This window comes from Manihot esculenta, chromosome 7 (genome assembly GCF_001659605.2).
Source record: "Manihot esculenta cultivar AM560-2 chromosome 7, M.esculenta_v8, whole genome shotgun sequence".
In the NCBI taxonomy this organism is placed as follows: Eukaryota; Viridiplantae; Streptophyta; class Magnoliopsida; order Malpighiales; family Euphorbiaceae; genus Manihot; species Manihot esculenta.
Window position 1 is genome coordinate 55,920 of NC_035167.2, and position 13,067 is coordinate 68,986.

A 13,067-nucleotide genomic window follows, 5' to 3' on the forward strand; every position below is an offset into this window, starting at 1 on the left:
TGAAGCTAAGAAAGATGTACTTACCTCATTTACTCTTCTTGGCAATTCTCTTTGATCTCCATATTATTTTGAGGCTGCTGCCATGATGGAGATTATGTCTCTTATGGCTTGAGGTGTTTTGTCTTCAATTGATCCTCCACACGCTGCATCAATCAACCTCCTTTCGAAAGGTAACAAACCTCCATAAAAGTATTCAATTAGGGACTTATAAGAGATGTCATGTTGAGGGCAGCTTATGTACAATCGATTGAATCTTTCCCAATATTCATATAGCTCTTCATAATCTTTTTGCTTGATGCAACTAATCTCTCTTCTGATGCCAATAGCTTTTGAGGTTGGAAAGTATTCGCTCAAGAATGCTCTCACTATCCCAGCCCATGAAGTGATGGATCCAGGTGGTAAATAGAACAATCAATCTTTGGCAAAATCATCAAGAGAAAAGGGAAAAGCTCTTAATTTAACATGCTCTTCGGAAATACCTTGAGGCCTCATTGTTAAGCACACAATGTGAAATTATTTGAGGTGCTTGTGTGGATCCTCATTTTTCAAACCTCTAAATTTTGGAAGGAGATGAATTAATCTGGTTTTAAGCTTAAAAGGGGCTACCAAAGGTGGGTAAGTGATGCACCATAGTGCTTGATCATCCAAGGGTGTTGCTAATTCGCGAAGAGTTCTTTCTTGTGCCTTTGAAGCTCTTACCTCAACGTTTTTAACTTCAAATTCAGCAAGGACAGTAGCTGGTTCAAGAGCAGTAGCTACTGCATTTTCTGCCTCTTCAGGTGCTGCTGTGACTGTCTTTATAGCAGCTGGTTTAGCTACTATTTTAAGGGCTAGTTCTGGAATTTTTTTAGCAAAAATTTCTGGTTTTTGGGCTGGTTCTGGTGCAGTTTTAAAGGCTAGTTTTGAGTGCAGCAGCTTGTGCAGCAATAGATTCAACAAGTGCAGCATGTATAGCAGTTTCAGTAATTAGTTCAGCAACTTATTCAGCAGGTACAACAGCAATTTGTGCAGCAAATACAGCAGTGATTTGTGCAGCAGATATAGCAACAACTGTAGCAGGTTCAGCAGGTTCAGCAACTGATTCAGTTTCAGGTGCAGCTGCAGTTACAGTAGGTGCAGCAGGGGATTCTGCTTCGGGTACAACAGTTGTATTTGTGAATTGTGCAGCAGCTGTTTCTGTGTTCTGTGCAGCAGAATGTATTCTAGTTTCCAGATCAGTTGCTATTGTTGATGAAGACAGTCTTGAGGCTTGATTCCTCGGATTTACTTGTCTTTAAACTCTTGGCAGTACGTTCGATTTCTGGATCGTAAAGAAGGCCAGCCCTAGTCATAAAAGGAAAATTCATTAGTTAAGTCAAATCCCCAGCAACGGTGCCAATTTTTGATAGCGGTTGTCGAAGCCGTAAAAAATAAATCTATTATCAATCAACAAAATAATTTGTAGATAGTGACAATAGGGTCGAATCACAGGGATTTGACACTAAGGATAATGACTTGGGCAATTAAATAATAAAAGTAAAAATAAAGGAGGGTTTGTTTTTTATGATAGAGAACTTGAAATTTAAAAAAAAAATGTAGTAGAAGAAAGCAATAATTTGAAAAGATGAGTAAATCAATGGGAGAAGGACTCTAGTTGAAGTATGGATCTATTTCAGTTGTTTAGAATTGATCATTGATTATTTGATACTCCTATTTATTTTAATAAATTAGTTTAGGTTGTGGAAGACGCTTCTCACAACCAAATTCCTCCTTAGTTTTAGTTCGACTAGGAAATGTTCGCTAATCAAACACTAGTTAACAAGTTGCCAAGGAACGTCCTTGGGGTTTTTTACTTTTCAACTGTTAACTGCATTAAGACTTAGAGAAACCTAATTCTAACCTTGCCAACCGCGTGATCAAGTTTAGATTATGCAACCAAGTGTGCTTGTGTTCAAACAATTTAAGCAATTACGGACCTAAATTATTTAAACTAACAATTTATCACTTATGCAATTAAAAGCAACAGGTCTTAATTGATTCTAATAGCAAAGCAATAATAGCATGAAGAACAAGTTGCATAAATATTGAAAAATAGAAGCTTAACAATGGAGTTTTAAATCTCCCAATTCATCACAAAATTGAAATTTCCCAACTTCAACTAGAAAAGAAGATGTTTAGCCACTCATGGTGGACAAAAATATACACACACAAAAAAAAAGAAGAAAAGTAGAGGAAGAGAGCTGCTGTGTTGCTGCCGAAATTCTGCAGTGAATTCGATTATTTTTCTGCTGGTTGGTTGTTGTCCCTCTTTATAGGTGAGTCCTAATCCAATTAGGATTTGGAATCCTAATTTGACTTGGTCTTTTGTAGTCTTTTATTCCTTCTTTGCCTTTATATTTAATCATGAATAAATCTTCTTTTGGAGAGAGTCTTCCTTTGGAGTGGCTCTTGGAGATGTCATAGGATTGGTCTTGAGATGTTTGAAATAGGATATGACTCCAACACTTTTTAAATTCTGATTTTTCTTTTTCCCGCACTGCTGGACTCTGCTGCGTCAGTTTGATTTGGGCAGTTGATTTGCCCAAATCATTTATGTAAGTCAGTTCCAGTTTTCTGCTTCAACTTTCTGCAAGTGATTTGGCCAAATCACCTTGGCCAAATCGATTTTTCAGCTTTTTCTACAAATTTTCTCCAAGTTTTCATTTTTCTCCTTTTCTGCAAAAACATCATAAAAACATAAATCAAACTAGAAAAATGCATATTTAAACAGCAATAATGATAATAAAAATATGGCTAAATTATGTTTGATCAGGACCTTAAAAATCCATTTCAATATTGAATAGTCCTACAAGATCGCACACAATGAAATTTAGACAAAGGGTACTTTAGTCTTTTTTTATCGAGCCATTAATAAGTGTTTTATTTAAAATATTATCCATGGGCTCATGTAAATTTCGGTACATATTCTTAGACCCACTCGATGTCGTTTAAGTTCTTATATAATTAGTTAATTAAAATGTTTAATTAATTAGTTAAAAAAAGAGAGAGTCATAATAGGATTAGAACTTGTTTTAAGAAAGTTTATTTTGAATTAAATGCCAATATCTAATTGGATTTGAATTCAAATTAAATAAAAAATTTCTCTCCAGGTTTTTCACTTCCTTTGCAGAATTAGAGTGCTTAAAATAGGGAGAAATAAAACTCTAATAGGACTCTGAAGATGTGACTATATATAAGTGAGAAAAAGGAGAAAAAAGGGCAAGCTTCTTCCACCTCCTCTCTTTGGCCGAACCTCTTAGAGAAAAAGAAGAGATTTTTCTCCTATTTGCTCTTAAGTTTTTAGAACTAAACACTTCAGAGATTGAATGAGATCAGATCTCCAATCCTCTACCTAAATCAAATTCACAAAACCCGAAAGGAAGAAGCAAACATTCAAGGTGTTAGCACACTTCCTTTGATTGAAAATTTCAGTATGTAAAATTGTAGAAGGGAGTCGCTATTGGGTAATCCCTTGGTCACGTTTTGCAGCTAGAGAGGAGATTAAAAAAGTGATTTTGATTCGTTTCATTTTGGTCTAGTCTTACAAATAATTCAGCAAAGATAACTCTTGCACCTTTAATGCCATTATTGCATGCATCGACTTTTATTTATTCTTATGGCTTAAAATTATTTTGTTTTTCCGCTGCACCAATCTGATATTAAGCTTATAAGATTCTCAACAATGTGGTGTCTTGAAATTTATAAATAGTTAAAAACCATTACTAGCAAGGCCAAGTCTAACATTTCGAGGGTCTAAGGCAAATGATTCATAAAGCTCATTAAGTGATTTCTAGGCCATTGAATCGGCTGGATGCCGCATCATCCCATCACCAAATCTTTTATCATGATGCCATCTCATCAAATAAAATGTTTTGGTAGACATAAGCAATCTTTGAAGCCTAGGCTTTGATGAAAAGTAACACAATATTTTTATTGGTATTTTCTTCTCATTTTCCTTATATTTTACTTTCCCGTTATGCTTTTCATACTTCCATCTAGAAGAACCACAAACCTTACAAAAATTGACATCTTTGTATTCTTTCTAAAATAACATACAGTTATTTATGCAAGTACCAATCTTTTCATAAGAAAGGCCAAGATCTTGAATTATCTTCTTCGCCTCATAATATGAATCGAGCAAAGTAGATTCTTTAGGAAGTAGTTCTTCTTTAAGCATCTTCGGTAACATATTAAATGACTCATTACTCTATCGACCAAGACTTTTGGTATGAAGTAATTTTACCAAGACTTTTGGTATGAATTAATTTTACCAAATAACTTTGAGTTCGTAGAACCTTCGTACAATGGCTATTGTGAATCCTTCACTAACCTATAAATTTTTTTTGCCTCAACATTTGGTTCCTTTTGAAAAATTTCATTAAAATCATTAAAATTGGGATAAAAATCTCTTCTCATTTCTTCCATCTTATCCTCACTCTCATCTCCTACTTCACCACCATCACTACTTTCACATTGGTCCTCACCTAACATTTCCCTATGGTGATACCAAAAAGTATAATTTTTCATTATCCTATAAATTTTTAAATGAGTCTCAACAACTTTACGAGTTCCTGAATGTGTGTTCCCATATTTCACACATGGACACTTAATCTCATATTTCTCTCTTGCCCTATTACAAGCAAATACCATAAATTTCCTAACCCCTAATTGATATGCATTATTAAGCCAATCGACAACAAAGTCCATCCAATCTTTATTAGATGCCATATTCTAGTGGTTCGATGATTACGATCTTGAAAGTACCTATTAATAAATAAAAACCACATAATATTTAAATAGGGAATGATAAATTCTTAATACACAATTCTCAATAAACTGTAAGTGGAAAAATTAAAAATGGAATAATTGAATTACATGCCAAATAAAAATTTTAGTAATGTAAGTGAATTTAAGAGAATACAGTGAGAATATATATTTCCATAAAAATCATAGCAATGGAATAATTGAATTACATGCCAAATAAAAATTTTAGTAATGTAAGTGAATTTAAGAAAATACAGTGAGAATATATATTTTCATAAAAATCATAGCAATTAACGGTGATATACTGCTACACTATATTAATGAAATGGATTATTAATGATTAACCATAATCATGTATGGTACATCATGTTCTTACTACATATTCTACTCAACTCCACACACTTGACTTAAATTAAAAGTAAATATATATCATCCCATGTTATATTTTGTGTCTTTTTTAATCTCTTCTTATTTCCCTTTTAGCTTTGATATTCTTTATTATTTTATCTTTATTTTAATATATTTTTAATTAGTCTAAGAGAAATTGTACTTACAATTTTAATATAGCATAAGTAAATTTAATTGAATTTAAACTGTTTCAAATTCAGTATTTTAATTTTTTTAACTAGCCTAATTTGTACAGGAGCTTGCTGCACAGTGCAACAAGTGATCGTTGCTCAGTGCAGCAAGTGATTGTTGCACAGTGCAGCAGAACTTGCTGTACAGTGCATTCATTAATTTTAATAAATGATATTATTGTGATTTTAATATTAAATTTTAATTTATCTTCATTTTCATTAATTTTTGTTTTATATTATATTTTCTATCATAAAAAGTTTAAATTTTCTTTCCTTTTTTCAGATTAAAAAAGAATTAAAAATAATACTAAAATACTGAAAACTCGTTAGCCTTTAAAATGTAAGATACTATAAACTCACTTAATTTAAGATGTAAGAAGTTAAGATTTAGGAACTCACTTGAAGTTAAGATTTAGGAACTCACTTGAGTTAGAATGTTAGAAACTCAGTCAAATTGAATAGGAAACGAAAAATATAACTTAAAAAAATTAAAAACTTAAAAAGAAATCCACTTTAGGCAGTTTCCTATTAGTGCAACCATGCTTACCTTTCAGTACCAACAGCCTTAATTCAGTCTTAATATGTTATTGCCCAGTCTCCCTCAAAGTATGAAGAACCGTATTTCAACCACCTTGGCAGTTTCGTGGCTCTCTTCACTTGTTGCAGCGTCACCCACTCAAGTTGGAAGAATTATTGAACAAATGCACTTTCTTGCAGAACCAATCGAAAAATCAAGTAGAATCAGCTAAGAACAGAGCAAAATCGGTGAAGAATTGATGAAGGGTTGTTTGAATATGAAGAAAAGTGAGAGTGAAAGAAAACCCTGATCCCTCTTTATAACTTTAACTTTTATTTTTTATTATATATTTTTTAATTAATAGAAAAAAATAAAGCTGGAGTGAGAGGTGGGTTCTTTTAGGAGTAGCGACGGGATTTAGTTCAATTAGCGACGGAAATAATTTCATGTCGCTAATAATACATTAAATTGCAAAGGAAAATTATATTGGTCTCTAAAAATATGTAATTGCAATTAATTTGAGCGCCCTTCACTACAATATGGTCGCTAAAAATTCAGTTTCTTGTAGTGTGGCCTATGTTGCTTTTGCTCATTTTCTGTTCTTGAAATGAAATTCCAAGTTTTCTTCTTGGTTAAAACTTCTCTAAGATTTCCCAAAGTAGGGTGAAATGGTTAAAGAAATGGATCAATTTTCTTCAATATTATATGAACGAATTAGAGCAGTAGCATATTGCAATTGCATGCCCAAGGAAAATTTAGCACAAATTGGAGAATCTCAAAGGGAAATTGTTAGAAAGAGAGCCAAAAGCTACTACTGGCCGGCGACATTGCAACTCTACATCTTCCTCCTGCTCCTCATGAAAAGAAAAAAACCCATTATTTTTTTTTCTCTTAAATGATCTCTATATAATTAATAAAAACCCATTAAAGATGAACACCAATCCCAATATTTATATAAAAATCCTAAGTCAGCTCTTCTTGCTTACAGACTGTAATAATCAGGTCCCATCTGTGGCAATTCCATCTCCTGTCCTCTTTAATTAGTAAATTTTTCTCCCTCACATCATCATCTCCTTGGTCCTGCTTAGTAGACCAACTAAACAAACTGTCAGTAAGAGTTATGGCTTTATTGATTTTAATCTCCTTTACTAAGCTTCAATCCATAATTCTCCCACAAGTTCTCTCCTCCATCCCCCATCAAGAATCGAAAGCAGCTTTCACTTACTGTGTTTCCAGCATTAGAATTTGCTGGTGATGAACCTTCGTTTGCTTGTAGCCTCACTGTTTCTGGCCCTTGTTCGTTGATTTCACAATAAGTTCCTCCAGGATTGTATATAGATTCATTGCTTTGGAAGTAACATGAGCCTCTTGTATTCTCCTTTCGTTTCTTATTGTTGCCTTCCTTGTTTTTCCATTTCTCTTCGCACATCAAGGCACTCTTTTCATAGCCCATATAAGCCATCTTTGCTGATATTTCCTCCCATAAAGCTTCCTCCTCCATGCATCCACTTTGCTGAAATCTTGATTCCATGTTACTTCTCAATTGCATTAGTCTTGCAGTTTCAGCTTCTGTCCAGCTTTCGCATTTGAGACTGTTGTGTGCTCTTTCACTACCACTTTCAATTCCATTTTCTCTTTGGTTTTGAATCTCATAGACCCTTATTAGTTCTTCAGCAGACGAAGCATTCACTTCTCTTCCTGTTAATTTTCGTAATGTTTCCATTAAAGCAGCATCACGAGCTTCGATCCAGGCTCGTTCTTTAGCCCAAAACTTCTGCTCTCTATCTATCCTTGCAGCTTCTCGTTTCCTCCATTCTTCCTCTCTCAAAGTTCTCTCTTGCTCTTTTTGCTCCAGGGTCTTTGTTACTTTCTCCAACCATGCCTCTTGCCTTTCAATTAGCTTCCTCATCTGGGAATCGATAAAGTCTTTTATCTTTGTCTTCCAGCTCTTGCCATCTCTTCTCTTCCTCCTCTTTTCTGTTGAACCATTCTCCATTAATGTACCCGTGCTTAGATCATTTTCCTCAGAAGAAGTATCAAATTCGGCAGAGTCGGAGAGGCTAAGACTATCACAAAGCTTTTGAGAATGAAAGATCCCGTTGTTTGCTTGGTTACTACTGTGAAATCGAAGACCAGTTCCACCAAATTGGGTTTCTGGGACTAAGGCAGGATTGCTTGTCTCTCCATAAAGAGCTTCAAGTTGTCTGAAGAATCTATAGTGCTTGCCATCTTGTCTTCCAGCTTTTCCTTCCTTAGTCTTCTTGTAGTACTTGTACAAGTTTTCAAACTTTTCCCTGCATTTCTTGCCACTTCTCTGATACCCATGTTCCTCATACATGATCCTATATATATGTGTATATATATACATATAAAAATAGAGAGAAGAAATTAAGTCATGAGAGATCAAGAGGAACCCTAGATTGAAATGTTAACTAATAACAAAGAAACTTCATGTGATAATGAGCTTTGCTAATGCTGTGTAAGTTGGAGTTCTTTTCTTGCTGAGTACTTGTAGTTTGCCTAATTTAGTATGCGACTATTCAAATTGCGAAACAAACATAAAGCCTATGAGAGAAGTTTCCTGTTAGAAGATGGGTGCCTAAGGATCCAAAAGTTTAGCCATTTTTTAGGGGGAAAAAAAAAAGACCAGCGAAACTTGCACCAGAAAGCAAGGTACAGATTTTCAAATTGGAAAAACGAGTCAGAAATGGAGCCATAAACAAGCCCATCAGCGACTTTTTCAAACACGAAATCACAAAAACAAGACTAAGAAATTATAGCATCTCAGTCTGTGAATGAGCAGTCATTTTCTTAGTCAAAAACCTGTAAACGAAATTTGCTTCAAAAAGTTTTATCAGGCAGCAGTAAAAGAGTAGTCATTTTTTCTAGCAAAAAGCCACAATGACTTCGTTGGCATCTTCTTATTAATCAAAGCGAACAATTCTTCCTCACATCATTACCATCAGTAAGAAAGCAAAAGAGCAAAAATTAAAGAAGGAAGAAAGAAAGAATACCCTTTTTGGGAAAAAAAATGTAAGGACATGGGTTTTGTTAAAACCTTGTTAAGCAATACTAAGTAATTGACAAAACGAAATTAAGATGTTAATCTCAACCAAAGCAGCACATTAATATGACAAACAAGAAGAAGGGGAGGGCGAAGAATGAGAAGAAGAACAAAAACGAAAACAAGAATTTTAGTTAGGGTAACATATACCATACCTAGAAACTTCATCCCACAAGGGACCCTTTTGATTAGCCTCCTTGAACTTGGAATCAAGACGAGATCTGATATCAAGAAGTGTTAAAGTCTCTTGTCGAGGCCATCTTCCAGTACCAGCATCACCACCAAAGGAGCCTATCTCAGCTTCTAAACCACTTAGTGTAGGTGTAGCAGAAGTTGCAGCAACAGTGGTATTGCCACTATTAGCAGCAGCAGTGGCAGCAGGAGGAGGAGGAGGTGGAGGAGGGACACAAGCAGCAGTAGTAGAATCCGAGTGGAAGTCGTGTAAACCACCACTCCGAGGCATCAGCATCATCATATCATAGTGGCGGGTCTGTGGTGGTAGACTCCTGTGGGCAGCGAAGAGCTCAGTTGGCGATGGCTGTGGGATTGCAGGGAAATGGATTGGCCTCCCACTGATGAACTGCCTGAGATCTATATTATACTGATTATGGTGATTGTGATCTTCCATTTCCATTTGATTCTTGAAAGAAAGAAAGAGGAGAGAAAGAAAGCTAAACAAGAAAGATAAAAGCTTTCTCGAGAGAGAGAGAGAGAGAGAGAGAGAGAGAGCGGCAGACTCGGATCGTGTCGTCCACGAAAAAGCTCGAATTTAAGCACAGGACAATGGTCCCATGTGTGTTTCGAGCGTGAGTGTGTAAGTTTGGGTAACTACGTACATTGATCTTTCTCAGATTCTCTCCCACCTCCTCTTCCTCTTATATATGGGATTCCTTTCAAGTATCAGCAGAGCCATCAAAGAACCCCAAATGCTTCACTCTCTATTTTAGATTTCTGTTGTTAAAAAATTCTTTATGTTTCGTACCCTAATTAAGCTTTGCCATGATCTAATTGCATATGTAGGCAAATAGTGCAACCTTTCTTATTTAGGATATTATCCTATTTACAATTACGCTTATGTCCATACAAAAAAAAATATCATATACTTTATTTCTCATTTTATTTCAGAATATATAATTTAATTTATATTAAAATTTTAATTTTAATATCGCTAAATATTAAAATTTAATACAAATTAAATCACAAACTTTAAAATGAAAAAAATAGTGAAACCATGGAGTATTTTTTTAAATATTATATGGTCGAAAAAAAACTGAAAATGATTAGTCACTCAGCAAAAAAAGAAAGTGAGGTGATTAATAGGGTTGAGCATTTGCTCAGTTTAGTTAAAAATCGAATCGAATAGAATATACTGAAAATCAAAATTTTGGTATTTATGAAAGCCGAACCGAATCAATTTTGATTAGAAATCGAATCGATCTGATTTGGTTCGATTTAATTCAGTTTGAAATTTTAATAATTTTTTTTATTTTTTACACTTTAATTTTAATATTTTAAAATTTAATTGAAATATTTTAATCTTGATATAATCTAATTTTTTTATATTATTAAAAACAATATACTATTATCACTAATCGGTTCGATTTGATTTTTTCATTTTTTTATCAAAACCGAACCGAACTGAAATAATAAAAATTTTTAAAATTAAAAACCGAACCAAACTGAATTGAAATGAATAAAAAATAAATCAAATTTTCATATTAATTTAGTTCCATCGATTTTTTTTATTTGAACTGAATACTGCTCACCCCTAGTAATTGGTGTCTACAGACAGTTACTTCAATGCTCAAATCAGTAAATTATCAGAGAGTCCGAGTGTAAATAGATTACTTGAATTTGAGAAGAGTGTGTGATAATGCATACTTTGTAAATAAATTACTTGAGTTTGAGAAGAGTATAATAATATATATCTTGAACTTTGTGCATATTTTGTTTTTATACCATAAAAAAATAAAATAAAATTTGTTAGTAAATTTCTTAAAAATTCGACTAATACTTAATAGATAAGAGATTTTGTAATTATAGATATAATAAAAATTTACTGTATAATATCTTTTAATGTTAATTTAAATGTTATGAAAGATTCGACTAGTTGTGGGAGGGCGATATTCTGAGTATTAACCATTATAATGCTCAAATCTCTTTTTTTTATTGATAAAACTTTTGTAATTGAGTGTCACGGTTTATTATAACCTTGTCACATGACTCTATTGCATAATTAATATTTTTTTAATATTTAAAAATTATTAATGGTGTGATATTACGAAATATTATTTTAAAATAAATTAAATTATAAATATTAAAATAAAAAGAAGAAAAAGTAAAATTATAAAGTATTTCTTTATATATATATTTTTAATTTTTATAAGTATTTTATTAAATTATATTCGACAAAATTTTTCCAGATTTAGATAATTTAGTTTTTTTATTTTAATTGAATATTACATACAATAACCTGAAGCCAACGTTAGAACCATGGGCCTACATAATATATAGACAAAAGAAAAATCGAGAGGCTTAGAAAGAAAGGGCATCACCGACAACTTAGCTTTCCATTGTGACGGCCTTGCCTGGTTCAGAGTGTTGGGCGGCAAAGCTTATTGAGCCAGCATATTAGGACTGAGAATCCATCTTAAAGGCCGTTACAATCTAATTAAAATTGATTTAAATAATTTTTTAAATTAATTTTTTCTATTTACAACAGAAAAAACTCTAAATTTATAGGACAAGGGAGCTTAACTCTTAACAAACCCATCTTCGCAAAATAACATAAAAAATTTTATGTAGAAATTTTAAAATTTTACAATCAAAACCATCCCAGACCCACGACCATGTGGAGAAGATATTTTCCCTTACCTGGAAAGGTAAGCCAGCTAAATCGTGATAAAAGTGAAATAAAGAAATTTTAATAAAGGAAAATTTTACGTAAATCGATCAATAAAAGATTTAAAGATATTATTGACTAAGCTATATATTATTAATTTATCTATATCAAAGAATTTTTAGCGTAATTAACTAAATTTCTAAAACTGATTAACCATTTTTTTTATCAATTTTTATTAGTCAAATATGAAACTTTAGTTTTTAACATGTTCACTACTAAAACTGAGAATTTAACTTTACCGCATTTATAAATTCTCTTATAATTTTATTTTCAAAAATAATAATAATTAAATTTAGTGCTAATAAAAAGATATCCTTAAAAAAAAAAAGCATATTAGCACTATATTCAACCTAAAATTTTAAGGTATTTAGTTTACGAGACACTCTCACTTCAAATTCATTCCATCTCGTCAACATGAGAATTCTGTAGTTGCATATGGAAACATGAATTTCAATTTATAATAGTCTATTACTCTAAATTTTAAAAATATATTAAAAAATCTTTTAAATTTTAAAAAAATTACTAATTAATTCATCTAATAATTTTATCCATTAATTATTCTATAAAAACTTAAAATTTACTTAATACGAAGGGTTAATTACTATATATTAATTATTACAAATTGAAAGACTAACTAATAAATTTTCAACTATCACAAGAATTAAATAGTAAGATGCTTAATGGCTAAAATTAATAAAATAATTATTAGTGATGTGATTAAAACGAAACTGTATCGCGATTAGTCAATCTGTAAGAAAGAAAAAGTAAGGTGTTGGTGCCTAAAATAACTATTCAAATGTTTAAATCAATAAACTGAAAACAAAACCGAGTGGAATGTAATGTTTTAAATTTTTGTTTATACAATCATTAGTTTTTATATTTTATAAACATCAAGTTAATTATAACATTTTTTAAAAATTTATTTTGTACCAGCTAATTGATAAGCGATTTTACTTGTTTAATTAATTAATGATTTCATAATTACAAGCGTAACGAGAATTTTAATGGATTATATATGCTAGTTAATAGTAATTTTATGTAAACACTATATTTTTTTTAAAAAAAATGAATTTTGATAAAAAATCCGATGTTATGGTGTTTGAATTTTTTTTTTTTTTTTACGGATGAGACCGCATATTAACCTATAAGATCTTATGATGTGAATATGTTTTTAATTTATTCTAAATTATTATTATATTATATTATTTAGTATAATTTTTTAAA

The 13,067-nt window shown here is 32.0% G+C and overlaps 1 protein-coding gene and 1 non-coding gene across 2 annotated transcripts; one reads left to right on the forward strand and one right to left on the reverse strand.

The window, feature by feature from the left end:
- Positions 1 to 214: 214 nt before the first annotated feature.
- Positions 215 to 321, forward strand: LOC122724276. The gene has a single exon (XR_006351540.1). It is a non-coding gene; the product is annotated as a small nucleolar RNA R71 (small nucleolar RNA).
- A 6,326-nt stretch (positions 322 to 6,647) lies between these two features.
- Positions 6,648 to 9,844, reverse strand: LOC110618575 (trihelix transcription factor PTL). The gene is made up of 2 exons (XM_021761731.2): positions 9,097 to 9,844; positions 6,648 to 8,219 (listed from the first exon to the last, which is right to left on the reverse strand). Exons 1-2 carry the CDS (start codon positions 9,573 to 9,575, stop codon positions 7,013 to 7,015), a joined length of 1,686 nt encoding a protein of 561 aa, XP_021617423.1. The 5' UTR covers positions 9,576 to 9,844; the 3' UTR covers positions 6,648 to 7,012.
- Positions 9,845 to 13,067: the final 3,223 nt, after the last annotated feature.

Excerpts from the sequence above, each read along its gene's own strand:
- LOC110618575 (XM_021761731.2), bottom strand. The coding sequence starts at position 9,575 with ATGGAAATGGAAGATCACAATCACCATAATCAGTATAATATAGATCTC. Across the intron at positions 8,220-9,096 it reads TTGTGGGATGAAGTTTCTAG|GATCATGTATGAGGAACATG; the intron begins GTATGGTATATG and ends ACATATATATAG.